The sequence below is a fragment of the Tympanuchus pallidicinctus genome, unplaced genomic scaffold (genome assembly GCF_026119805.1).
Source record: "Tympanuchus pallidicinctus isolate F22 unplaced genomic scaffold, pur_lepc_1.0 scaffold7, whole genome shotgun sequence".
NCBI lineage: Eukaryota > Metazoa > Chordata > Aves > Galliformes > Phasianidae > Tympanuchus > Tympanuchus pallidicinctus.
The window spans coordinates 3,170,651-3,195,616 of NW_026294791.1; the positions used below are offsets into that span (position 1 = coordinate 3,170,651).

General features: G+C 50.0%; 4 protein-coding genes and 1 long non-coding RNA gene across 17 annotated transcripts in view; 4 read left to right on the forward strand and 1 right to left on the reverse strand.

Annotated features, from left to right (window-relative positions):
• Positions 1 to 7,789, forward strand: part of LOC128072441 (cytochrome P450 2J2-like) — a 30,092-nt gene extending 22,303 nt beyond the window's left edge. Inside the window, exon 11 of one of the 2 annotated variants that reach the window (XM_052666267.1) lies at positions 7,180 to 7,789. The gene's annotated coding sequence lies outside the window, so the exon portion shown is untranslated. The remainder of the gene's footprint in view (positions 1 to 7,179) is intronic. The other variant, XM_052666266.1, reaches the window with a different exon arrangement.
• The window catches only part of LOC128072445 (cytochrome P450 2J2-like), a 23,777-nt gene extending 7,951 nt beyond the window's left edge, over positions 1 to 15,826 (forward strand). For 2 of the 9 annotated variants that reach the window (XM_052666273.1, XM_052666276.1), the window contains exons 2-10: positions 10,150 to 10,351; positions 10,917 to 11,079; positions 11,290 to 11,439; positions 11,911 to 12,071; positions 12,594 to 12,770; positions 13,016 to 13,148; positions 13,603 to 13,790; positions 14,249 to 14,387; positions 15,150 to 15,826. In XM_052666273.1, coding sequence (XP_052522233.1) covers positions 10,163 to 10,351; positions 10,917 to 11,079; positions 11,290 to 11,439; positions 11,911 to 12,071; positions 12,594 to 12,770; positions 13,016 to 13,148; positions 13,603 to 13,790; positions 14,249 to 14,387; positions 15,150 to 15,325 — 1,476 coding nt within the window. In that variant the 5' untranslated portion in view covers positions 10,150 to 10,162 and the 3' untranslated portion in view covers positions 15,326 to 15,826. Of the gene's footprint in view, positions 1 to 108; positions 930 to 1,156; positions 1,259 to 1,284; positions 1,303 to 1,436; positions 1,454 to 9,611; positions 9,854 to 9,973; positions 9,992 to 10,149; positions 10,352 to 10,916; positions 11,080 to 11,289; positions 11,440 to 11,910; positions 12,072 to 12,593; positions 12,771 to 13,015; positions 13,149 to 13,602; positions 13,791 to 14,248; positions 14,388 to 15,149 lie in introns of those variants that run through there. The other 7 variants (XM_052666272.1, XM_052666274.1, XM_052666277.1 and 4 more) reach the window with 7 other exon arrangements.
• On the forward strand, positions 1,267 to 8,167 carry LOC128072442 (cytochrome P450 2J2-like). 2 transcript variants are annotated; one of them, XM_052666269.1, is made up of 10 exons: positions 1,267 to 1,375; positions 1,612 to 1,813; positions 2,347 to 2,509; positions 2,717 to 2,866; positions 3,972 to 4,132; positions 5,295 to 5,471; positions 5,719 to 5,851; positions 6,309 to 6,496; positions 6,968 to 7,106; positions 7,822 to 8,167. In XM_052666269.1, exons 2-10 carry the CDS (start codon positions 1,625 to 1,627, stop codon positions 7,995 to 7,997), a joined length of 1,476 nt encoding a protein of 491 aa, XP_052522229.1. In that variant the 5' UTR covers positions 1,267 to 1,375; positions 1,612 to 1,624; the 3' UTR covers positions 7,998 to 8,167. The 2 variants fall into 2 exon arrangements, with proteins under 2 accessions (XP_052522229.1, XP_052522230.1); XM_052666270.1 differs by lacking the exon at positions 1,267 to 1,375 and adding an exon at positions 2,013 to 2,258 and having other exon boundaries at positions 1,715 to 1,813.
• Positions 1,270 to 24,268, forward strand: LOC128072446 (cytochrome P450 2J2-like). 3 transcript variants are annotated; one of them, XM_052666283.1, is made up of 10 exons: positions 1,270 to 1,375; positions 17,273 to 17,474; positions 17,970 to 18,132; positions 18,343 to 18,492; positions 20,008 to 20,168; positions 20,923 to 21,099; positions 21,355 to 21,487; positions 22,351 to 22,538; positions 22,771 to 22,909; positions 23,658 to 24,268. In XM_052666283.1, the coding sequence occupies exons 2-10, from the start codon at positions 17,286 to 17,288 to the stop codon at positions 23,831 to 23,833; spliced, it is 1,476 nt and encodes a 491-aa protein (XP_052522243.1). In that variant the 5' UTR covers positions 1,270 to 1,375; positions 17,273 to 17,285; the 3' UTR covers positions 23,834 to 24,268. The 3 variants fall into 3 exon arrangements, with proteins under 3 accessions (XP_052522243.1, XP_052522244.1, XP_052522242.1); XM_052666284.1 differs by lacking the exon at positions 1,270 to 1,375 and adding an exon at positions 9,885 to 9,913; XM_052666282.1 differs by lacking the exon at positions 1,270 to 1,375 and adding an exon at positions 16,944 to 17,049.
• On the reverse strand, positions 7,854 to 24,108 carry LOC128072455 (uncharacterized). The gene is made up of 3 exons (XR_008202259.1): positions 24,001 to 24,108; positions 23,791 to 23,883; positions 7,854 to 7,954 (listed from the first exon to the last, which is right to left on the reverse strand). It is a non-coding gene; the product is annotated as an uncharacterized LOC128072455 (long non-coding RNA).
• Positions 24,269 to 24,966: the final 698 nt, after the last annotated feature.

Below are 24,966 nucleotides of genomic sequence, written 5' to 3' on the forward strand. Positions count from 1 at the left end.
GACTGAGTGTTCATCAGCCACCATGTGCCATGGTAACAACCTCCTCACATGTTCTGTTTCTTTCTAAGCAATTGCAGAATAATTTCTTTTTACAAGCAGATCTTGCAGGCAGGATGAGAAGGTCTATCAGCACTTGATGGGCTGGGACACTTCTGGGCATTGAAGCATTTTTGATGTGAAGCATTTTGCAAAGTGATGACCAGGGCAGCCTTTTCAGCACTGCATGCAATCTCCAGCCTTGCCAGCATTTGGGGCAGCACGGGGTGGGGTGTAGAGCCATGCTGAGCTGCACAGCACCACCTGTCCCTTAGCAGAAAGGAGGGCACAGGAACAGTACAGGCCATTTGTGCAGAGCTGATGAATATTCATGATCCAAGCTCTATGAGCAAACCAGCAGGAAAACCACCAAAGCTGGTGGCTGTGTTCTGCCACACCACTGCAATTAATGCAGTGACAGACACTCAGAGGATGACAAGTGCCACTTCTGACATCTGTTTCTAAAATAGCAGCACCTGGAGCCATAGCAAATACAGGTCCTGTCTCCTAGTGTTACCTCAGTAGTCTTCTTTTCCCTCCCCCAATCCTGAGCGCTCTCCTCAACATTGGACAGGCAGCAGTGAGGAAGGCTGAGCTGGCACTGCAGTGCTGCCCAGGATGAAATGCAGGGGCCATGACCAGGTTCAAAACCTGATGGAGATTACACACTGCCTTCTCAGCATTTCTGCTCACTTCGTGCACTTCTGACCTCTGGTCTACCTGAAAGTCCCTGCAACTTTACTGCTTTCTTATCTACACAACTGCCTCATGGGAAACAATAAATGGCTGCAATCTTCCTTTTCTGTTGAATCTGTTTTTTAAAAGGGCAGAAGTAATGAGGATTTTTCCTTTAAGCGTGGTGTACCCCATTTGAGTGCAGGGGAACACATCAGGTAGCATGATAAAGCATTATTGAACTTGTTAAGGTTTATCAGGTGAACGCAGCAGCTCCTTTCACTCACTTCTGCGTCTCCGCAGCCACAGCTGCCATCCCCTAAACAGAAGCAGTCCGTACCGCCCACCGCATCACGAGTGCGGGCTGCGGCTGCGCGGCTCGACGGGAACGCGGCAGTTCTCAGCCGGCAGCAAAAGAAATCTTCGAAGGGGAGGGGACGGGAGCGGGGCCGGTGTCACCGCCGGGCAGGACGCGCTCGTCCCTCCGCAGCGCTCAGCGCCGTCTGCGCCCTGCCGGCACCGCCCCGTGGCAGCGGAGCCTCGGGCCGTGAGTCGGAGGCGCTGTGGGAGCTCCGTGCAGCCTTATCTCGCGTCCGTCGTGGCCCGGCTCCGTGTGCGGCTCTGCGCGGCGGGGAGGCGGCGGCCGCGAGCGGGGACCGTGACGGTGAGGGAGGGCCGTGCGGGAGCCGCCTGGCTGTGGGAAGGCGGCGGTGGGAGACGGGAGCGGAGCGGGGAGCTGCCGGTGCGCTGAGGGTGGGCTGTCGTCGGCGAGATGAGAGATGCGCGGGTCGCGTCGAGGAGGGCTTTGGCGAACGCGTGTGGCTGAGGCTGAGGAAGCGGCGGCCCGAAGGCAGCCCCGAGGCCGGGCCGGCCCGAGCCCCTCTGCGGTTGTGCCCACAGCTGCGGCCGCACCATGCTGCGCTTCCTGTGGGACAGCGTCTCCCTGCAGATGCTCTTCGTCTTCCTCTTGGTCTTCCTGCTGGTCGCTGACTACGTGAAGAGGAGAAAGCCCAAGGACTTCCCTCCCGGTCCTTTTTCCTTCCCTTTCCTGGGAAATGTGGAATTTTTGTTTGCCAAAGACCCCATGGCTGCAACACAGAAGGTAAGGGGACTTTCATCTTGGGGGGAGGGCCATCCCAAACTACTCACATTCAAGCCCCGTGGTCCACAGAGGGTTCTCAGTGCAGGAGAATATGTTTGGCCTGGGCTCAGTAGACAACATGGATGGTGTTTGGCTTGGAATACAGAGCAATGTTCTTTGGGTAAAAGGGCATGGTATAACACCTTGTGTTTGACTGCAGCTGTAGGCATATCTGTTGGGAAGGGAAGTCAGGAAGAGAATTAAACATCAGCTGAAAATACTTGTTCTGCTGAGCCTTGCAAAGCCTGGAAAATGCAACCTGGAGGGTTTGAGTCCAACTGCAGAGCAGTGACAGAAGAAATGAGGAAAAAGAATGCATGCTATCAATGCAACACTTCTGCAATTATTCTATCTCTCCCAGAGTCATTTTGCCCCATTTCCATGACAGCTCTTCTGGTCCCAACCTGTGGGTGCAGGATACCAGTGTTTTCCCTCTTCAAGCAGAAAAATTCATTGCAAATTAATCGTGGTTTATTTCTTTACCTCATCCCCAGTTTATTGAAAAACATGGAGACATCTTCAGCACGCAAGTGGGCAGCATGTCGTTTGTGGTGGTAAACGGGCTGCAAATGATCAAGGAAGCCCTTGTGACCCAGGGAGAGAATTTCGTAGATCGCCCGGAATTTCCTGCTAATACAGAACTCTTCAACAAATTCGGTGAGTAATCAGTGGAGACAGGGATCTGAAACACAAAGTCAAAGTGCTGTCCAATTAAATGTGCCAGAAGGGAATGCTGTGGCTTTGCATTCTCACTAAGCAGAGTCACCAGCATGGCTGAGCCTCCTTTATCAAGGCTTACATCCTCCATCATCTTCCCCTTGCTGAGAGCATCTTCCTTTGCTCACTGTGGAATGCTTCTGCCAGGGCTGATCTCCTCCAATGGGCATCTGTGGAAGCAGCAGAGAAGGTTCACCTTGACCACCCTCCGAAATTTTGGCCTGGGGAAGAGGAGCCTGGAGGAGCGGATCCAGGAGGAGTGCCGGTTCCTCACGGATGCGTTCAGGGATGAGCAGGGTGAGGACCACTTCCCTCAGCAGTTGTGCTGAAGGCAGAATCCATCTTGGACCATTTTAATTTCCCCTATGCAAATGCCTAGTGAAAAATCACAGAGTCATAGAATCATTTCAGTTGGAAAATCCTTCTAAGATCACCAACTCCAATTCCAGCCCATTCCCAGCGTGCCCACTAGCCACGTCCCTCAGTGCCACATCAACGCATTTTCTAATGCCTCCATAGATGGTGACTCTGCCACCTCTGTGGGCATCCTGTTCCAATGTCTGACCACTTCTCCTGGAAATTCTACTTAATACCTCACCTACATGTACAGCAATTCAAGGCCCTTTTGTCTCATCCTATCATGGTTACCTAGGAGAAGAGATCAACACCAAATTCACTGCAACCTTCCTTCTGGGAGTGGCGAAGGGCAATGATTTCTCCACTGAAACTCCTACAAGCTGAGCAATCTCAGTTCTCACAGCTGGCCATTGCAGTTGTGTTCCAGACCCTTTACAGCTTTGTTGTCATTCTCTGGACACAATCCAGGACCTCAATGTCTTTCTTGAAGAGAGGGGCACAAAACTCAACCCAGCACTCAAGGGGGAGCCTCACCAGTGCCAAGAACAGTGGCATGATCACCACCCATTCCTGCTGACTACACTACAGCTGACACGAGCTAGGATGCCCTTTGCCTTCTTGGCTACGTAGGCACACTACTGGCTCACCTTCAGTCAGCTGCCAACAATTTTCTTCATCTCACAAGCAATGCTGGTAATGTGCCAGCATCCCAGACTCCCTCTACAGGTGTTTTGCCTTCAGATTAACTGATAGATACAGCTATGTAACAGTACTCTTACCCCACCTTTGTCCTCTTGCTGAATTGGAGACCTCTAGGAAATACCATGGACCTGTCAGCACCAATGTTCACAATTAATTCCTATGGTGTTTCCTCTTCTGAGTCATTTCAGATCTTTTTTTCCCAAGCAAACAACCTTTTCCAAGAAGGTGCCCACTGAAAACCACTCATTTCATGTTGACTATTTTCCCTCTGATAATGGTGCTTTCTTCCCTTTTTTTCTGTGGAGTCAAGAAGAGAATTGATTGTTCCCTTTTCCATCTCCAGGAAATCCTTTCAACCCTCACCTTAAAATCAACAATGCTGTTTCAAACATCATCTGCTCCGTCACCTTTGGCAATCGGTTTGAATACCATGATGAGGACTTCCAAAACTTGCTGCGGATGATGGATCAGACTGTTACCCTCCAAGGGAAGATAATGAGCCAGGTACAGCCCTCCTGCTCCAGCACAGGAGGCCTGCAGATTTGAAGAGCTGTTGTTTCTTCTCTGGAGTCAACTGCAAAAGCTTGAGCACTTTCTTAGCTTCATAGGTGATCTCAAGTTGGGAAAAATTTACCAGGGCACTCATGTCCAGTTCCTGACTCCACACAGAAATATTGAACATCAACACCTATGTCTGAGAGCGTTGCCCAATGACGCCTTGATCTCAGTTAGATCAAGGCTGTGCCCACTGCCCCCAGTGCCTGTTCCATGTCCAATGTTTCCTCTCTCTCAGCCTGACCTCCCCTCACACAGCTCCGTACCAGTCCCTTGAATCCTATTGCTGCCACCAAAGAGCCGGGCTCAGCTCTGCCCTCTGCTCTCTGCAACAAGGCACAGGTTGCTGTGAGGCTTCCTCTCAGTCTTCTCCACGGTGCACAAAACAACAGACCTCAGCATTCTTCATACATTTTGCTGTGTAAAGCCATCTCTGTCTTCATAGCACTCCTTTAGAGCTCTCTGATAGATTTGTACCCTAATATATCGCAGCACCCAAAACTGCACACTGCTCAAGGTGAGGCCATCAAGCATAGGGGGCTGGTGAATCGCAGGAGACGTTTCCCTCTGCTCTGGGGTCACAAGATTTTCCCTGGTGCTTCCCACAGCTGTGTGGTGGCTCTCCATTGCTGCATGTGTCCTTGCAAAGATGCCAGATGTGCTCCCCCTGGATCACAAAGCCAGTCTATCCCCAGCTGGTTTTCCAGTGCTTTGGGAAGGAACTGAAAGCAGTAGAGATTTTGGGCTGTTCCCTAGGAGAGGTTATGGGAAGGAGCAAAAGCTAATGTACAAGGGGCGTTTGTTGCCATTCGTCATTCCATTGAAAAGGGTACATCAGCCAGTAATCTCTGTGCAGCGTTCAGTTTGCTCTCCCTCCCCCTGCATCACCACTCCCGACCCGCAGAGTGCCAAGCTCCCTGCTGTGACTCAGGAACTCACTAATCACTCTCATTGTGGAGATATCAATCCTTTCCCATGCTTTTCTGGACAGAAGATAATTCCATCTACTCCAACAATGTAGGCTGTGCCTTTGCGTGCTTTTCAAGTTTAAAGAATAGGTGGGGTTTTTTAGTCCTTTCTTGAATTTGCGCATCTCTCTTTCTTTCCAAAGCTGTACGTCTTTTTTCCATCCATAATAAAATACTTCCCTGGATCCCACCAAACCATTTTGAAAAATGTGAGGCTCATGAAAAGGTTTGTGTGCGAGAAGATCAGCAAACATAAGGAAGACCTGAACCCCTCAGAGAGCCGAGACTTCATCGACAGCTACCTGCAGGAGATGGCCAAGGTCAGCAGTGTGGAGCAAGCCCTTCCTCAGTGGGGATTGAGATCAGGAGGGTTGAGAAACAAGCCAGATCCTGAGCTGCTGGTGTGTCCATATGTGAGCTCAGGATGGACATTAGTTTGGAGCATCCATTGGAGGGATGGGGATGCAGAAGTCCTGCAGCTTCTAGCAAAACTCCTAGAAAGGAATGAATCTGATTTTTGAGGAAGTTCTTGCTTTTAATGTGGCACTAACACTTGATTTTCTGAAGCCCAATGGCAGGGAATTCTGCGAGGATAACCTGGTTGCATGCACTCTCGACCTGTTTTTTGCTGGGACTGAGACCACCTCCACAACCATCCGCTGGGCCCTGCTGTTTATGGCCGTATACCCAGAGATTCAAGGTACAGGTAGCAGCACTGCTATCCGTTTCCTATTTTTAGCCCTTGTAGCTTGGTGAGAGTTTATCCTTGTTGAAAGAAGTGGAAATACTGTGTTCTCCAACAGATTTACTGCAAGTATTGGTTTTGTTTTTAACTGTTTACCTTCAATGTTTTAAAGCTTTTCCTAGTGATTTTGTTGTTCTTTCTCATGGGACAAACAGGCAAATGTGCCCATATGCCCCACAAGCACTGGAGACCACTGTGGGCTGTCCAGCAAAGGCAAAAAGGGGCTCTGCCAAGGGCCCATTTAGTGTATGTAGTGAGAGATGAACATGCAGAGAGGTGCCACAAGTCCCCTGGTGGCACAGGATTGACCTGGGATGGTCCTTGGGGGACCTGCACAGCAAAAATATTGTGGTGTCCCCAGCGTTTCTATGGTTTTGCTGCACCATAGCTGATCCCTGCTCTTTCCAAACAGCCCGTGTGCAAGCAGAGATCGATGCTGTTATTGGGCAGTGCCGACAGCCAGCCCTGGAGGACAGGAACAACATGCCCTACACCAATGCTGTTATCCATGAAGTGCAGAGGAAAGGCAACATCGTCCCTTTCAATGTGCCTAGAGAGGCAGTGAAGGACACAGTCTTGGCTGGCTTCCGGGTGCCCAAGGTAAACCCAGTTTGGATCAGTGAGGTCTGAGCAGGAGACTTCCATCTCCCCTTTGCTGCAGGGACAGAGGTGCAGCATTGCTGCCTGTCCCAGAGGTCACTGCTGTGGATCGTGTTGTTTTGCTCACCCAACACTGTTGTCCAGCACACTGCATTCTCAGTGCCCAGGATGAATGCCATGAGGTGCGGCATCCGTGTATATCAGGGAGGGACAGAGCCCTGAGCATGCAGCTTTTTCTTAGATGAATTTTTAGGAATAGTTATGTTCATGAGAGAAAAGGGTGGATATATGCTCATTGCATATCAAAGTAGTCCAGAAGAAGGCAAATGTGGCCCATAAAAGGAGTGGGACACATCCTTGTGAGATCTGACTATGGATGCACTTAATGGCTGGCACATAGAAGGGTAAAAATCCCCCTCATGATGACAGTGGCAGAGAGAGCGCAAAGTGATTTTCTTTCTCTTGTCTCAGGGCTCTGTTTTGATCCCAAACCTATCCTCTGTGATGTACGACAAAAAGGAATGGGAAACGCCTCACAGTTTTAACCCCGGGCATTTCCTGAAGGACGGTCAGTTCTGGAAAAGGGAGGCTTTTATGCCATTTTCTATAGGTAAGACCAGCTGCAGTTTGATGCTTCTGTGATGAAACACTGGGATGGGGCTTTCAGCTGCGCAATGGAGCACCTGAGATAAGCACTGATGGAAAATGCAGACACTTGCTTCAGAACAGGGAAGTGCTACTTGCCCACTGCCCTTATCAGTGCAGACAGACCCCTAGCAATGACCTCTTAGACCTTTCTTCACAAACATATGACTACAAAAGTGCCTGAGAAATGCATTCAGAAATGCCAGTGCTCTGTGCTGCTGGTCCCATATGACTGAGTTCAATGGGCTTTGCCACCACCACCACAGGGTGCCCTGTCCTGGCCAGCAGCTTCCTTGTGAAGAGTGATTTTAGCATCTCCAGTTTCCTGCCCTAGCATGGCACGCTTTCTCTGGTGATTTGGTTCCATTCCTTGGAGCCCAGCCAGGCATACAGGGAATGCAGCTGAAGTCCTGTTCAATCCAGCAGGGTAGGATAAAACGTGTACATATACATTTATATGTATGTGCCCTCATTAAGTCACCCAGCTAGAGGAAGACCGTGCTACAGCTCCATGAGGAGCTCAGCTGGGATGGCAGTCCTGGTGCTGGAAATGTAAGGTGGGCACGGGGATGCGGGCAGGGCGATGTTCCTGCAGGAGCTGTATGCCGAGGCTTTTCCAGCAGAGAAAGCAGCTGGGCAGCCAGCAGGGCTGAATGGGCGCTGGGCGGCTGTCTCCGCAGGGAAGCGCGCCTGCCTGGGTGAGCTGCTGGCCCGCGCCGAGCTCTTCCTCTTCTTCACGGCTCTGCTCCAGAAATTCACCTTCCAGGCTCCCCCGGACACCATCCTCGACCTCAAATTCACACAGGGCATCACCTTGGCCCCACGGCCCTACAAGATCTGTGCAGTGCCTCGATAGGAAGCAGAGCCACTATTCTCAGAGGGAGAACTCTCAGCTTTGGCACAAGTACACTGACAGCCTCTGTGCACCTTTCACCTTTGTCTACTTGAATTTCCCTGCTTCTTTATTGCTTACTTATTTACTCATACTGCTTTGTGAGTTACAATAAAGGTTGCAGTCTTCCTTTTCTTCCTCCTTGATGTTTTACGCAAGAAGAAGACATGGTGTAGCAAATCAGGAAAGGAAGGTAAGAGACTAGCCTGGCTGAACTGGGACCTTCTAGTTGCCTTCTACAATAGTGTCACTGCATCAGTGGACAAGGGAGGAGCCACTGAAGTCATCTGGCTCAACTTCAGTAAGGCCTTTGACATGGAACCCCACAACATCCTTCTCTCCAAATTGGAAAGGTATGGATGTGACGGGTGGACTGCTCAATGGACAAAGAACTGGCTGCAGGATTGAGTCAGAGAGTGGTGGTCAATGGCTCAATGTCTGGATGTAGGTTGGTGACAAATGGTGTCTCCCAGGGGTTGATGCTGGGGCTGATACTCCATCGCTACATCAACAGTGGAATTAAGTGCATCCTCAGCAAGTTTGCTGGTGCTACCAAGCTGTGGGGTGCAGTTGACACACCAAAGGGATGGGATGCCTTTTGAAGGGATCTAGACAGGCGGAGCAGTGGGCCCAGGTGAACCTCATTCTGCACGCAGTGGTATAAAGACACTTCAGCTGTGCTTTCTGACATACCACCTTACTAGAGTGGGCCTCCCTCAAACCTCTGGAAGAACTGTGAAGTTTTCTCCCACTGGTTCCTAGAGGGACCTGAGAGGGTTTTGTATGTGGGGCTGGCAATATTACCTGCTCTGAGGAGTTCCCAGAAGAACGTAGGTAGAACAGTTCAGAGGCTTTTCCCCGCAATCTCCTGGCCTGACAGCAAGTCCAAGCCTTTCTCTGTCCTGCCGCAGTTGACATTCTTCCCCCATCAAAACTAGTATAAAGCCTCAGGCTGCTCACTCTACCCTAGCAAGCCTCACTGCATCCCCTACCCTTTTCCCACCTAGTGTAAAGCCCTTAAATGGAACTCAAAGGCCTGATAGCAGCCTTTCAGTATCTAAAGGGGAGGAAAGAAGAGGAGAAACTCTTCAGCAGGTCCTGTGGTGATAGCAATAGGGGAAATGGCTTCAAGCTCAAAAAGCTTTAGGTTAGCTCTAGATTTAGGTTAAATACAAGCAAAAAATCTTTTATAATGAGAGTGGTGAGGCACTGGAACAGCTTACATTGTGATGTTGTTGATGCCACATCCCTGCAGACTTTCAAGGCGAGGCTGGATCAGCCCTGGACAACATGACCTAGCTGTGGAGTCCCTGTGCATTGCAGGAGAATTGGACTAGGTGGCCTTTAAAGGTCCCTTCCAAGTCTACAGATTCTATGATTCTAGGATAATATTCACTTTAAGAGTGGAGCATCTCACGTGAGTGCAAGGGAGCTTTTCTGAGCGCTTGAGAGTCCATGATGCAGCAGGGAATTAACTTGTTAAAGGGTAGCAGGTGAACGCAGCAGCTCCTTTTACTCACTTCCGCATCTCCGCAGCCACAGCTGCCGCCCACCAAACAGAAGCAGCCCGCACCGCCCACCGCATCACGAGTGCGGGCTGCGGCCGCGCGGCGCGACGGGAACGCGGCAGTTCTCAGCCGGCCGGCAAAAGAATTCCTCGAAAGGGACGGGAGCGGGGCCGGTGTCACCGCCGGGCAGGACGCGCTCGTCCCTCCGCAGCGCTCAGCGCCGTCTGCGCCCTGCCGGCACCGCCCCGTGGCAGCGGAGCCTCGGGCCGTGAGTCAGAGGCGCTGTGGGAGCTCCGTGCAGCCTTATCTCGCGTCCGTCGTGGCCCGGCTCCGTGTGCGGCTCTGCGCGGCGGCGAGGTGGGGACCGTGAGGGTGAGGGAGGGCCGTGCGGGAGCCGCCGGGCTGTGGGAAGGCGGCGGTGGGAGACGGGAGCGGAGCGGGGAGCTGCCGGTGCGCTGAGGGTGGGCTGTCGTCGGCGAGATGAGAGATGCGCGGGTCGCGTCGAGGAGGGCTTTGGCGAACGCGTGTGGCTGAGGCTGAGGAAGCGGCGGCCCAAAGGCAGCCCCGAGGCCGGGCCGGCCCGAGCCCCTCTGCGGTTGTGCCCACAGCTGCGGCCGCACCATGCTGCGCTTCCTGTGGGACAGCGTCTCCCTGCAGATGCTCTTCGTCTTCCTCTTGGTCTTCCTGCTGGTCGCTGACTACATGAAGAGGAGAAAGCCCAAGGACTTCCCTCCCGGTCCTTTTTCCTTCCCTTTCCTGGGAAATGTGCAATTTTTGTTTGCCAGAGACCTCTTGGCTGCAACAGAGACGGTAAGGGGATTTTAAGTGTCTTGAAGGAACCCACTTAACCCCATCACATTAAATCCAATGGCCCACCGAAAGCTGTCCACAAGTGGTAAGGAGACCGCCCATGTTCAGTTGCAACAAGGATGAGGATTGCCTTGGAACACAGAGCCATGTCCTTTGGGCAGAGGGCATGGTACAGTGCCATGATTTCATCTGCAGCTGTAGGCCGGTCTAATGGGAAAACTTTTTGGGAAGGGAGTTACTGGAATTTTTTTTTCCAGTTACAATTACCGGAAAATCCTTCTCAGTTGAGTCTTGCAAAATCTGAAGAATGCAGCCTGGAAAGCTTCACAGCAACTCATGAAATCTGGTTTAGCAAATGAGGAACATGACTGTGTGCAGTCAAGCCAACATCCTTGTACTTGTGCAACCACATCTCTCTCAGGCTCAGCTTGCCCTGTCATGATTGCAAGTCTTTCTGTCCTTCCCTGTGGTGCACGATGCCAGGGCATGCATTCTTTCTTCAGAAAACGTCATTGCAAACCAATCACCATTTATTTATTTATTCATTTATTTACTCCTTGCACAGCTTACTGAAAAATTTGGAGATATCTTCAGTTTGCAAGCAGGCAGCCAGTCATTTGTGATTGTAAATGGGCTTCCACTGATCAAGGAAGCTCTTGTGACCCAGGGAGAGGACTTCATTGGTCGCCCTGAAATTCCTCTTGATACAGATATCTTCAGTAAATTGGGTGAGCTATCTATTTAAATTCATATCTGCAATGTGCTGTTAATGTGTTTCAAATATACCAGAAGGAAAGCTGGAGAAAATGCCATGGCTTGACACATGGTGAGCAGAGTCACCAGCACGCTTAAGCTCCCTTTATCAAGGCAGATACCCCCCGTCTTCTTCCCCTTGCTGAGAGCATCTGTCTTTGCTCACTGTGCAATGCTTCTGCCAGGGCTGATCTCCTCCAATGGGCACCTGTGGAAGCAGCAGAGAAGGTTCACCTTGACCACCCTCCGAAATTTTGGCCTGGGGAAGAGGAGCCTGGAGGAGCGGATCCAGGAGGAGTGCCGGTTCCTCACGGATGCGTTCAGGGATGAGCAGGGTGAGGACCACTTCCCTCAGCAGTTCAGTTCAGTTGCACTGAAGGCAGAATCCATCTTGGGCTGTTTCTGTTTCCCTGATGCTAATACCTGCTGAAAAATACCTCATTTCACAGGGAATGCTGGCAACCTGCCAGCATCCCAGATTCTTTCTACAGGTGCTTTGTCCTCAGATTAACTGATAGATGCTGCTAGGTTACACTCAAAACATCATTCTTTGCCCACCTTTGGTTTATCACTCCATTTGAAACTTTTAGAACATTCCTTGGGGCTGTTGACACGAATGTTTCCAGTTAATTCCAGTGGTGTTTGCAACTATTCCACATCTTTCTTTTCAATGAAACCAACCAGAAGGTGTCCACTGAGGGCCACTCATTTCACTTGTTGAATATTTTCCACTGATTATGGTGCTTTCTTCCCTTTCTTTCTGTGGATATGGGTAGAAAATTGATTGTTCGCTTTTCCTTCTCCAGGAAATCCTTTTAACCCTCACCTTAAAATCAACAATGCTGTTTCAAACATCATCTGCTCCGTCACCTTTGGCAATCGGTTTGAATACCATGATGAGGACTTCCAAAACTTGCTGCGGATGATGGATCAGACTGTTACCCTCCATGAGAGCATAATGAGCCAGGTACAGCCCTCCTCCTCCTGATGAACAAACCAAGGGACCATATCTGATCCTCATACACCTTGGCTTGTAGACACTTCAGCACTGACACTCCTTTGAACACTCATTGATAGTTTTATATCCTTTTTATATTGTAGACCCAAAATCTCTCAAGGAGAGGTTTTGGGAAGGAGCAACACTGAACAAATCAAGGGTGTTGTAGCTATCCTCCACGCAGTGTATATCAGTCAGTAATTTCTTTCAGCCATATTTTCAAGCTATGCAATGCTGACATTGCTCTCTTTCCCATCACATCACTGCTCCTAACCACTGAGTGCCAAGCTCCCTGCTGTGACTGAGGAGCACACTAGTTACTCGATTGTGAAATGGAGATACCAATCCTTTGTCATGCTCCTCTGGAGATAGATAAGTTAATTCCATCTACTCCAGCATTGCAGGGCGGTGGCTTGCAGGTTTTTCAAGTCTTGAAAACAGGAGGGGATTGCTTTCCTTTATTCAATTTGTTATCTCTTTTTCTATCCAAAGCTGTACAATGCTTTCCCCTCCGTAATAAAGTACCTCCCAGGATCTCACCAAACCATATTTAAAAACTGGAGGCTGATGAAAAGGTTTGTGTGCGAGAAGATCAGCAAACATAAGGAAGACCTGAACCCCTCAGAGAGCCGAGACTTCATTGACAGCTACCTGCAGGAGATGGCCAAGGTCAGCAGTGTGGAGCAAGCCCTTCCTCAGTGGGGACTGGAGATCAGGAGGGCTGAGAAGCAAATGAAATTCCCCACCTGAGCTGCTGGTGTGTCCATATGTGAGCTCAGGATGGACGTTAGTTTTGGGGCATCCACTGGAGGGATGAGGATGCAGCTTCTGCCAAAAGCCTTGAGGCAGAACTGTGTGGGGGTATTGAGGAAGTCCTCACTGCTCATGTGACACTAACGCTTGATTTTCTGAAGCCCAGTGGCAGGGAATTCCATGAGGATAACCTGGTGGCATGTACTCTTGACCTACTGTTTGCTGGGACTGAGACCACCTCCACAACCATCCGCTGGGCCCTGCTGTATATGGCCATGTATCCAGAAATTCAAGGTACACATAGCAGCAGGGCTGTGTGCTTTTCCTGTTTTTAAACCTTGGTGAGAGACTCCTTTTGGCTGAAAGGAAAAACAGGAATCCCTCCGTACAAATGAGGAACAAATGCTTTCTTCTGTATTCAGGCACACGTATAAGCTGTTTTAAAACTTCCCCTGGTAATTCTGTAATGCTTTAATATGGGACCAAGAACCAAACGCAGGCACTTCCCCCCACAAGCACTGGAGATCCCTGAGGGCTTTATAGCAGAAGCGGAAGAGGCTTTGAAGGGAGAATAGGGTCCATGCAGCAGCTTGAGTGATGAACATGCGGAGAAGTACCATGAGTGTCCTGGTGGTACATGATTGAGCTGGGATGGTCCTTTGAAGACTTGCATAGCAAAAAGTTCATGGTCTTCCCAGAGATCCATGGCTTTGCTGCACCATAGCTGATCCCTGCTCTTTCCAAACAGCCCGTGTGCAAGCAGAGATCGATGCTGTCATTGGGCGGACACGACAGCCAGCCCTGGAGGACAGGAACAACATGCCCTACACCAATGCTGTTATCCATGAAGTGCAGAGGAAAGGCAACATCGTCCCTTTCAACGTGCCCAGAGAGGCGGTGAAGGACACAGTCTTGGCTGGCTTCCGGGTGCCCAAGGTAACACCAATCCCTAGCACTGAGTCGTTAGGAGGAGACTCCCATTTCTCCATTCCTGCTGGGAGAAAAATGCAGCATCGCTGCCCGTTACAGAAATCACTCCTGTGGATCATATTTTGCTGTCCCAAAATCACTTTCCAGCACACTGCATTGTCTGTGTCCAGAACGAAGGCCATGAGGTGAGGCATCCACACACATCCTCAAGGAATAGAGCCCTCCTCATGCAGACTTTTCTTAGAGGAACTTTGAACAAAAAAATGCTGACGAGAGAAAAGTGCAGGTATATCTTGATCAAATAGCCAAGAAGTAGGAAAATATGGCCAGGAAAAAAAGGAGGAACACATGCTTGTGACAAATTTAACTATGGGTGATCTTCATGGCAAGCAAAAGGGAACGTTAAAACACTCTGGTGCAGTGGCAGAGAGAGTGCAAAGTGATTTTTCTTTCTCTTGTCTCAGGGCACTATTTTGATCCCAAATCTAACCTCTGTGATGTTTGACAAGAAGGAATGGGAAACGCCTCACAGTTTTAACCCTGGGCATTTCCTGAAGGATGGTCAGTTCTGGAAGAGGGAGGCTTTTATGCCATTTTCTATAGGTAAGATCAGCTGCAGTTTCTTCTTCATCACAGTGCATCTGTGCTGAAGCACTGGGATGGGGCTTCCAGCTGCACAATGAAGACCCTGAGCAAACTAGTGATGGAAAATGCAGACATTGGCTGTATCCACGTGAGGTGCTGCTTGCTGCCTTCCTATATGGGTGAAAAGTAGTCACTTCCTTAGCAGTGACCATGTAGCCACCTCAAAGCACCACTCCCATCTCTTAGCCCCTTATTCGCAAACACAGGAGCTGGGAAAAATGCTGGAGACCCCAACAGAGCATTCAGCAAGGTGAGAGCAGTGCTCTGTGCTCCCAGTCCCACACAGCTGAGGTCAATGGGCTTTGCCACCACCACCACAGGGTGCCCTGTCCGGGTCAGCAGCTTCCTGGTGGAGAGTGATTTTAGCATCTCCAATTTCCTGCCCAAGAATGACACGCTTTCTCTGGTGATTTGGCTCCAAGCTGGGCTCATGGGGACTGCACGTGAAGCACTGCTCATCCCAGCAGGGTAGGACAAAATGTGTGTGTATACACTGACATGCACGTGCCCTCACTGCAGCACCCAGCTGGGGGCAGATGGTGCTACAGCTCCATGAGAGCTCAGCTGGGATGGCAGTCCTGGTGCTGGAAATGTAAGGTGGGCACGGGGATGCGGGCAGGGCGATGTTCCTGCAGGAGCTGTGTGCCGGGGCTTTTCCAGCAGAGAAAGCAGCTGGGCAGCCAGCAGGGCTGAATGGGCGCTGGGCGGCTGTCTCCGCAGGGAAGCGCGCCTGCCTGGGTGAGCTGCTGGCCCGCGCCGAGCTCTTCCTCTTCTTCACGGCTCTGCTCCAGAAATTCACCTTCCAGGCTCCCCCGGACACCATCCTCGACTTCAAATTCATTCTGGGCATCACCTTGGCCCCGCGGCCCTACAAGATCTGTGCAGTGCCTCGATAGGAAGCACAGCCACTGTTTTGGGGAGGGGATCTTCTTGGCTTTGGAGCAGTTCCACAAACTGAGCCCTCACTGGTTGCTGTGGGCTCATCAGCAGTTTTATTTCTTTGAAAGCAATTACGAAATCACTTGTTTTTACAAGTGGATCTTGCTCACTGTATCAGGTGAGAAAAACAATTGGTATTGGATGGGCTGGGGCACTTTTGGGCTTGCAGCACAGTACTGTCAATGAATGAGGAGCTCAGGACATTCTTAATTCTATGCTGGATGGCCGTACTTCATAGCAGCAAGAAAATCTGCAGTGTTAGAGATTTCTTTTCTTGAGCTGTAGCCCAGATCTGTCAGAACACAGTAGCAGCCCTTGCAGTACAACATTAATACCAGTAGCAATCAGAAACTTTTTTTAACTTTGATCTCTGGAAAATAATTTGTAAGAAATAAAATACAAGCATAACTTGTATCACCTCTCCTTCTAGTACATCAATAAATAATTACTAAACATCATCCTGTGACTCTGCCACATCCTCTACTTCTCTGTGCCAGACAGGTGGAAGACAACAGGTTGGGCAGAGGTGATATGTCTGTTTTGCAGATTTGTAATGCAGAGATGAGAGAACAAGCCCTGGGAACCAAACAAACCCACTGATACAATGCAGGATCCTTGACAGCTTCCCTCTGGATGTAGGATGAGCCCTTCCTGACCCTGCTCTAACCAAACCCTGGCACTATCTGCCATGCAGCTACCACTGCTGTCCTCTTCTGCTCCCACTGAGGGTCTCCCACACCTTCCCTGCACAGCAGAAATGGGGATGTTCAACTGACTTTCCAGACCTTATGTTCCTTCTTTTCCTTCCTTTCCTTCTTTAGAATAGCGAGAAGGGAATGACAGTGCTTCTCACTGGCTGCTTCAAACCTGCCATGTTTTAACAGACACAAAATATCCACAGACTGTATTCATGTACATGAATATGTGATTTTCTAATGCCATTCCAGACTACACAGTGACTTCTCTCGACTTCTGCTCTCTCTGGTGCAGGTCTGATCCCTGGGACATGGAAACAACTCTTTTATTTGCACTGCGTGAGCAAACAAATACTAATCACTTCCCTTTTATTTTATGCTCTATTGCTTCCTTATCTAGCTACGCTGCATCATGGGAGGAAACAAATGGTTGCAGTCTTCCTACTCTTTTCTTCCGCACTGATTTTTCAACAAGGCAAAAGCCGTGAAGATGTTTATCTTAAGAGCAGAGTATCCCATGTGAGTGCAGGGGAACGCTTCAGGTTGCATGAAAAGGTTGAACTTCTTAAAGTTGATCATAGGACCGCAGCAGCTTCGCTGCGCGCAGCGCCTTCATCCGGACAAATCCATTTTGCCACAGCTGCCGACCCCAAACAGAAGCAGCCCGCACCGCCCACCGCATCACGAGTGCGGGCTGCGGCTGCGCGGCGCGACGGGAACGCGGCAGTTCTCAGCCGGCAAAAGAATTCCTTGAAAGGGACGGGAGCGGGGTCGGTGTCACCGCCGGGCAGGACGCGCTCGTCCCTCCGCAGCGCTCAGCGCCGTCTGCACCCTGCCGGCACCGCCCCGTGGCAGTGGAACCTCGGGCCGTGGGTCAGAGGCGCTGTGGGAGCTCCGTGCAGCCTTATCTCGCGTCCGTCGTGGCCCGGCTCCGTGTGCGGCTCTGCGCGGCGGGGAGGCGGTGGCCGCGAGCGGGGACCGTGACGGTGAGGGAGCCGCCGGGCTGTGGGAAGGCGGCGGTGGGAGACGGGAGCGGAGCGGGGAGCTGCCGGTGCGCTGAGGGTGGGCTGTCGTCGGCGAGATGAGAGATGCGCGGGTCGCGTCGAGGAGGGCTTTGGCGAACGCGTGTGGCTGAGGCTGAGGAAGCGGCGGCCCAAAGGCAGCCCCGAGGCCGGGCCGGCCCGAGCCCCTCTGCGGTTGTGCCCACAGCTGCGGCCGCACCATGCTGCGCTTCCTGTGGGACAGCGTCTCCCTGCAGATGCTCTTCGTCTTCCTCTTGGTCTTCCTGCTGGTCGCTGACTACATGAAGAGGAGAAAGCCCAAGGACTTCCCTCCTAGTCCTTTTTCCTTCCCTTTCCTGGGAAATGTGCAATTTTTGTTTGCCAAAGACCCCATGGCTACAACACAGAAGGTAAGGGGATTTTCAGCATGGTGAGGGGACCCCCCTAACCCCATCACATTAAATCCAATGGCCCACCGAAAGCTTTAATTGAGTGGGAAGGAGACCGCCCATGTTCAGTTGCAACATGGATGAGGATTGCCTTGGAACACAGAGCCACATCCTTTGGGCAAAGGGCATGGGTCTTCCACTGCATCCGTACGTGGGTGTGAGGACAAGGGTGACTGCAAAGGGAGTTAAACAACAGCTGAAAACTTTTGCTCACCTGAGTATTACAAAGCCTCAAAAATGCAACCTGGAAAGTTTTATATCTAATCCAGAACACTGACTCAAGAAACAAGGAAGAAGACTGCAAACAATCAAGCCAGTATTTATCACATCACTCTCCCAGGTTCAGCTTGCCCTATTTCCATTTCAAATCTCCCGGTCCTTCCCTATGGGTACAGGATTCTAGGAAAAAAAGTCCTTGCAAATCAAACCCATATTATGTACTTACCCCCTTCCCAGATCATTGAAGAACATGGAGATATCTTCAGCATGCAAGTAGGCACCCAGTCTTTTGTGATCTTAAATGGGCTGCAAATGATCAAGGAAGCCCTTGTGACCCAGGGAGAGAATTTCCTGGATCGCCCAGAAATTCCTATCAACACAGAGATCTTCAACAAATTGGGTGAGTTATCAGTAGTTACACATATCTGAAGCACAGTGAAAACAGCATTCTTTTGGACGTACCAGGAGGAAAGCTGGGGGAAACGTTGTAGCTTCACTTTGGCTCTGAACATGGCTACGTTCACAACTCCTCATTTATCAATATGCTGTCCAGTTTCTTCCCCTTGCTGAGAGGCATCTTCCTTTGCTCACTGTGGAATGCTTCTGCCAGGGCTGATCTCCTCCAATGGGCATCTGTGGAAGCAGCAGAGAAGGTTCACCTTGACCACCCTCCGAAATTTTGGCCTGGGGAAGAGGAGCCTGGAGGAGCGGATCCAGGAGGAGTGCCGGTTCCTCACGGATGCGTTCAGGGATGAGCAGGGTGAGGACCACTTCCCTCAGCAGTTGTGCTGAAGGCAGAATCCATCTTGGACCATTTTAATTTCCCCTATGCTAATGCCTGCTGAAAAATCATAGAACCACAGAATCATTATGGTTGGAAACAACCTCTAAGATCACCAAGTCCAACCCCAACCCATGCTCAGTACGTCCACTAATCATTTCTCTTAGTGCCACAGTTCCTTCTTCTTGAGAACCTCCAGGGATGAGAGGTTCTCTCTTCTTGAGAACCTCCATGACCTCTCTGGAATCATATGCCAATGTCTGATCAATTGTTCTGAAAAGAAATTTTTTGTAATATCCATCCTGAACCTCCCGTGGAAAAACTTAAGGCCATTACCTCTTATCCCATCACTGTTATTTAGGAAGTTAGGCCAAACCCCACTTTGCTCTAGCTTCTTTTCAGGGAGATGTATAGGGCAATAAAGTATCACCTGAGCCTTCTCTCCTCCAGACTGAACCATCCCAGTTTCTTCTGCAGCTGGCTATCAGAGTTGTTTTCCGGACCCTTCACAGCTTCATTCCCCTTCTCTGGACATGCTCCAGAGCCTCAATGTCTTTCTTGAAGAGAGGGGCCCAAAACTCAACTCTGCACCTGTATGGGAGATGCTGAGTCATGGCCTCAACCACTAATTGAGCACCTGAGGAAAGGACTCCCTCAGCCCTGGGAGCACAGGTGAAGGCAATGTGTGACCAGAAGGGGTGGAGCCTGGCTGCACCTCTCTCAGACCTCATTTAAGGGCTGACTGCCACTAAGGAAGGATCTCTTCTTGGAGATCTGTCCTTGGTGAAGCTTTCCTGTGTGAACCTGGAATCTTCTGCTACAGATAAGCAATCTTTTTCCCATCCTTTATAGCACCTTTCTTATTGTGTCACTCCTTTTGTCATCATATCTTTGTTGTAATGCCTTTCTCGTTGTATTGATCTGTCCAGTTACTACAGCACCCAAGATGTGGCCTCACAAGTACTGAGCACAGAGGGATGATCACCACCCTGCTCCTGCTGGCTACACTTCATCTGATACAAGCCCAGATGCTATTTTCATTCTTGGCCTCATGGGCATGCTCTGGCTCACCTTCTGCCAGCTGCCAACTAACCCACCAACATCCTCTTTCTCCTCATCTCATAAGCAATGCTAAGCAATCTGTCAGCATCCCAGACTCCTTCTATAAGTGTTTTGCCTTGAGATTAACTGATAGATGCAACTGTGTAACACTCAAAACAGTATTCTTAGCCTACCTTTGTCTATTGCTCCTTTTGAGACCTCTGGGAAATTCCATGGGCCAGTTAACACCAATATTCTGAATTAACACCAATGATGTTTGCTCTTCTGAAGCTGTTTTGCATTTTCCTTTCTAAGCAAACAAGCATCTCCAAGCAGGTGCCCATCCAGGATCTTTCATCCCACTTATTGAATATTTTCCTCTGATGATGGCACTTTCTTCCCCTTGTCTGCAGAGACCAGAAGAGAATGATTGCTCCCTTTTTCCTTCTCCAGGAAATCCTTTCAACCCTCACCTTAAAATCAACAATGCTGTTTCAAACGTTATCTGCTCCATCACCTTCGGCAGTCGGTTTGAATACCATGATGGAAACTTCCAAAACTTACTGCGGCTGATGGATGAGACTGTTCTCCTCCATGGGAAGATAATGAGCCAGGTACAGCCCCCCTCCCACCCCCAGAACAGAACAACAGACCTCAGCAATCCTCACGCGTTGGCCTTGTAGACCCTTCTCCATCTTTGTAGCACTCCTTTGGATGCTTTCTGATAGTTCTATATCCTTGCGTAATACAGCACACAAAACTGCACACTGCTCAAGGTGTGGGGGCTGGCCAATCCCAGGAGCTGTTTCTCCCTGCTCTGGAACCATGAGATTTTCTTTGCTGCTTCCCACAGCTTTGTGGTGCCTCTTCTCCCTTAAGATGTTCTGGTGCTGGTGCAGTCCCCAGTGAACACAAAGCTGAGCTACCCCAGCTGGTTTTCCTGTGCTTTGGGAAGGAGCTGAATACAGCACAGGGTTTGGGCAGGTCGCTAGGAGAGGTTATGGGAAGGAGCAATACTAAGGTTTCCAAGAGCACTCATTGCCATTCCTCTTTCCATTGCATCAAGTACATCTGCCTGTAATTTATTTCTGCCACATTCCCAAGCTGTGCAGTGCTCACATTGCTCTCTTTCATCACTGCTCCTGTCCACTGAGCACCAAGCTTCTTGCTGTAACTATGAAGAATGCAGTAATCTCTCTGGCAGTGGAGATAGCAATCCTTTGTCATGCTCTTCTGGTGAGGAGTTAATTCCATCTACTCCACTGTTGTAGGGTTGTGGCTTTACAGGCTTTTCAAGTTTTGAAAACGAATTGGGTTTTCAGTCCTTTACTCAATTTTCTTCTTTTTATTCTTTTTTTCTATCCAAAGCTGTACAATGCTTTCCCCTCCGTAATAAAGTACCTCCCAGGATCTCACCAAACCATTTTTGAAAACTGGAGACTCATGAAAGGTTTTGTGAAAGAGAAGATCAGCAAACATAAGGAAGACCTGAGCCCCTCAGAGAGCCGAGACTTCATTGACAGCTACCTGCAGGAGATGGCCAAGGTCAGCAGTGTGGAGCAAGCCCTTCCTCAGTGGGGATTGAGATCAGGAGGGCTGAGAAGCAAATGAAATTCCCCACCTGAGCTGCTGGTGTGTCCATATGTGAGCTCAGGATGGACGTTAGTTTTGGGGCATCCACTGGAGGGATGAGGATGCAGAGGGCCAGCACCTTCTGCCAAAACCCTTGAGGCGGGACTGAGTCTGATTTTGGGGGAAGTTCTTGCTTTTAATGTGGCACTAACACTTGGTTTTCTGAAGCCCAATGGCAGTGATTTCTGCGAGGATAACCTGGTTGCATGCACTCTCGACCTGTTTTTTGCTGGGACTGAGACCACCTCCACAACCATCCGCTGGGCCCTACTGTATATGGCCATATATCCAGAGATTCAAGGTATGAGTAGAACATGCACAGCCCTCTTGTAGCTTGGTGAGATATTCTGTTCAGGCCAAGAGAGGAGAAAAATTTGATAAGATTCAACTAAAGCAAGTGTAGAGTTTAGCACCTGTAGAGAAATAACCACAAGCAACAGTACAACAGTTTGGGGGTGGATGACCTATTGGAGAGGAGCTCTGCCAAGAAGGACCCCTTTATAAATACCTAAAAAGTGTGGGAGGCAATTGTATGTGGCTGGACTCTTTTCAGTGTTGTTTAGTATAAGAAAAGGAGGAACAGCCAAAAACTGGAACATAAGAAGTTCCACACAAACTTGCAGAAGAATTGCTTTAGAGTAGAAGTAACAGAGCGCTGGAAGAGGCTGCTCTGAGTGCTTAAGGTGTCTCCTCCTTGGCAGATACTCAGGACTTGCCTGGATGTTTACACGTGTGACCTACAGTAGGGAAGATGCTTAAGCAGGAGAGTTGGACTCGATCCCTAGTGATCTCTTCCAACCCTTGCAATTATGTGAATCCCTCAGTACTCTTGCAAATTAGGCACAGGAAAGTTTGGTGGTTTGTTTGTTTGTTTTTGCATTCAGCCACATGCCTCTGCTATGATGATCCTTGCCCTTCTAATATTGGAATACCAACAGACAAAAGGGGCAACCTCTCCAACAAAGACTGGCATTTTGGCAGAGGTGACAGGTGCACTGCACAGAGCTCAGGGCCCCTTTAGTACCTGAAGGTGCAAGATGCCCTGGTGATACATGATTGATGTGGGATGATCCTTGGGGGAGCCAAACAACAAAAATGACATGGTGTCCCTAGGGGAGCTATGGCTTTGCTGCATTATAGCTGATCCTTCCTCTTTCCAAACAGCCCGTGTGCAAGCAGAGATTGATGCTGTCATTGGGCAGACACGGCAGCCAGCCTTGGAGGACAGGGACAAGATGCCCTACACCAATGCCGTCATCCATGAAGTGCAGAGGAAAGGCAACATCGTTCCTTTCAGTTTGCCTAGAGAGGCAATGAAGGACACAGTCCTGGCTGGTTTCCACCTGCCCAAGGTAACTTCACTATACATCAGACAAGTCTTTAGGAGAACACTCCCATTTCCCAGTCCACAAAGGGACAAAGCAGCAGCATCATTACCCTGCCCAGAGATCACCCCTGAGGAAAAAATACTTGTGGTGGATTTGACTACAGATGTTCTTCATGGCAAGCACACAGGAAAGTAAAATTTTTCCTCCTGTTGGCAGTGGCAGAGAGAGTGCAAAGAGATTTTCTTTCTTTTTGCAGGGCACTATTGTAGTCCCAAACCTATCCTCGGTGATGCTTGACAAGAAGGAATGGGAAACCCCTCACAGCTTTAATCCTGAGCATTTCCTGAAGGATGGTCAGTTCTGGAAAAGGGAGGCTTTTATGCCATTTTCTATAGGTAAGATCAGCTGCACTTTGATGCTTCTGTGTGGAAGCACTGGGATGGGGCTCCTAGCTGCACAATGAAGACCCTCAGCAAACTAGTGATGGTAACAGCAGGCAGTGGCTGCACCCATGGGAGGTGCTGCTATCCTACTGCCCATAATGGTGCAAACTAAACCCTTCCTTAGCAGTGACCATGCAGCCACCTCAAAGCACCACTCCCATCTCTTAGCCCCTTATTCACAAACACAGGAACCTGGAAAAATGCTGGAGATTCCAACAGTGCATTCAGCAAGGTGAGAGCAGTGCTCTGTGCTCCCAGTCCCACACAGCTGAGGTCAATGGGCTTTGCTACCACCACCACAGGGTGCCCTGTCCTGGTCAGCAGCTTCCTGGTGGAGAGTGATTTTAGCATCTCCAATTTCCTGCCCAAGAATGACACGCTTTCTCTGATTTGGCTCCAAGCTGGGCTCATGGGGACTGCACGTGAAGCACTGCTCATCCCAGCAGGGTAGGACAAAATGTGTGTGTATACACTGACATGCACGTGCCCTCACTGCAGCACCCAGCTGGGGGCAGATGGTGCTACAGCTCCATGAGGAGCTCAGCTGGGATGGCAGTCCTGGTGCTGGAAATGTAAGGTGGGCACGGGGATGCGGGCAGGGCGATGCTCCTGCAGGAGCTGTGTGCCGAGGCTTTTCCAGCAGAGAAAGCAGCTGGGCAGCCAGCAGGGCTGAATGGGCGCTGGGCGGCTGTCTCCGCAGGGAAGCGCGCCTGCCTGGGTGAGCTGCTGGCCCGCGCCGAGCTCTTCCTCTTCTTCACGGCTCTGCTCCAGAAATTCACCTTCCAGGCTCCCCCGGACACCATCCTCGACTTCAAATTCATTCTGGGCATCACCTTGGCCCCGCGGCCCTACAAGATCTGTGCAGTGCCTCGATAGGGAGTGCGGCCACTGTTCTCAGAGGGAGAACTCTCAGCTTTAAATGGCAGCTTTAAATGGTATCCACTGACTGACTCCTCACCAGCTGCCATGGGCCATTGCAACAACAGCCTTACATGTTGTGTTTCTTTTAAAGTAATTGCCAAGTCTCTTCCTTTTACAGGCACATTTTACACACTGTATCAGCTGAAAAAGATTGGTCAGGGCCCTTTTGGGCTTGCAGTCCAGCACTGTCAGTGAATGAGGTACTCAGGACTTTCTTAATTCCATGTATGATGGCCATGCATCACAGCTGTGGATCAGTAGTGGAAGGGAGCAATACAAATAGTGACTGGAAACAGTTTCTACTTTGATCTTAGGAAAACTGTTAGAAGTACACTGATGCCCTGTGACATCTCCCTCTCTTGCACATTAATAAATCCCAATTGAAGCATTTTTGATGTGAAGCATTTTGCAAAGTGATGACCAGCACAGCCTTTTCAGCACTGCCTGCAGTCTCCAGCCGTGCCAGCATTTGGGGCAGCAGGGGGTGGGGTGTAGAGCCATGCTGAGCTTACACAGCACCAGCTCTCCCTTAGCAGAAAGGAGTGCACAGGAATAGCACAGGCCATTTGTGCAGAGCTGATGAATATTCATGATCCAAGCTCTGTGAGCAAACCAGCAGGAAAACCACCAAAGCTGGTGGCTGTGTTCTGCCACACCACTGCAATTAATGCAGTGACAGACACTCAGAGGATGACAGGTGCCATTTCTGACATCCATTTATAGAGCATCTGCAGCTGGTGGTAAAGAAATTGTGGATCCTATTTCCTAGAATAAGCTAAATTCTTTCTCCCCCACTGAATCTTTCCCCCAAACCTGAATCTTCTTCTCCACACCTGGTTAGGAGGCAGCAGGGAAGGTTGAGCTGACACTGCAGAGCTGCCTGGTAAAGAAGAGGAACACCATTTCTCCCACGACTGCATACTGACCAAGCACAGTTCTGTAACACATAGCACAATTCCAGACAACAGTGTGGATGAAGATGATATTTCTGGCACTCGTGGCTTCTGTTTCACAGATCTGTAAGGCAGAGATGTGAGAAAGTTATCTAGGAAACAAACACATTGATACAATACAGGAACCTTGACCAG

What these genes read in the sequence shown, in the direction of transcription:
- LOC128072442 (XM_052666269.1), top strand. Translation starts at nt 1,625, where the DNA reads ATGCTGCGCTTCCTGTGGGACAGCGTCTCCCTGCAGATGCTCTTCGTC. An exon ending in AAGGGAAGATAATGAGCCAG is followed by an intron (nt 4,133 to 5,294) that starts GTACAGCCCTCC and finishes TTCTTTCCAAAG; the next exon opens with CTGTACGTCTTTTTTCCATC. An exon ending in CTGGCTTCCGGGTGCCCAAG is followed by an intron (nt 6,497 to 6,967) that starts GTAAACCCAGTT and finishes CTCTTGTCTCAG; the next exon opens with GGCTCTGTTTTGATCCCAAA.
- LOC128072446 (XM_052666283.1), top strand. Translation starts at nt 17,286, where the DNA reads ATGCTGCGCTTCCTGTGGGACAGCGTCTCCCTGCAGATGCTCTTCGTC. An exon ending in AGAGATCTTCAACAAATTGG is followed by an intron (nt 18,133 to 18,342) that starts GTGAGTTATCAG and finishes TGCTTCTGCCAG; the next exon opens with GGCTGATCTCCTCCAATGGG. An exon ending in TTTTATGCCATTTTCTATAG is followed by an intron (nt 22,910 to 23,657) that starts GTAAGATCAGCT and finishes CTGTCTCCGCAG; the next exon opens with GGAAGCGCGCCTGCCTGGGT.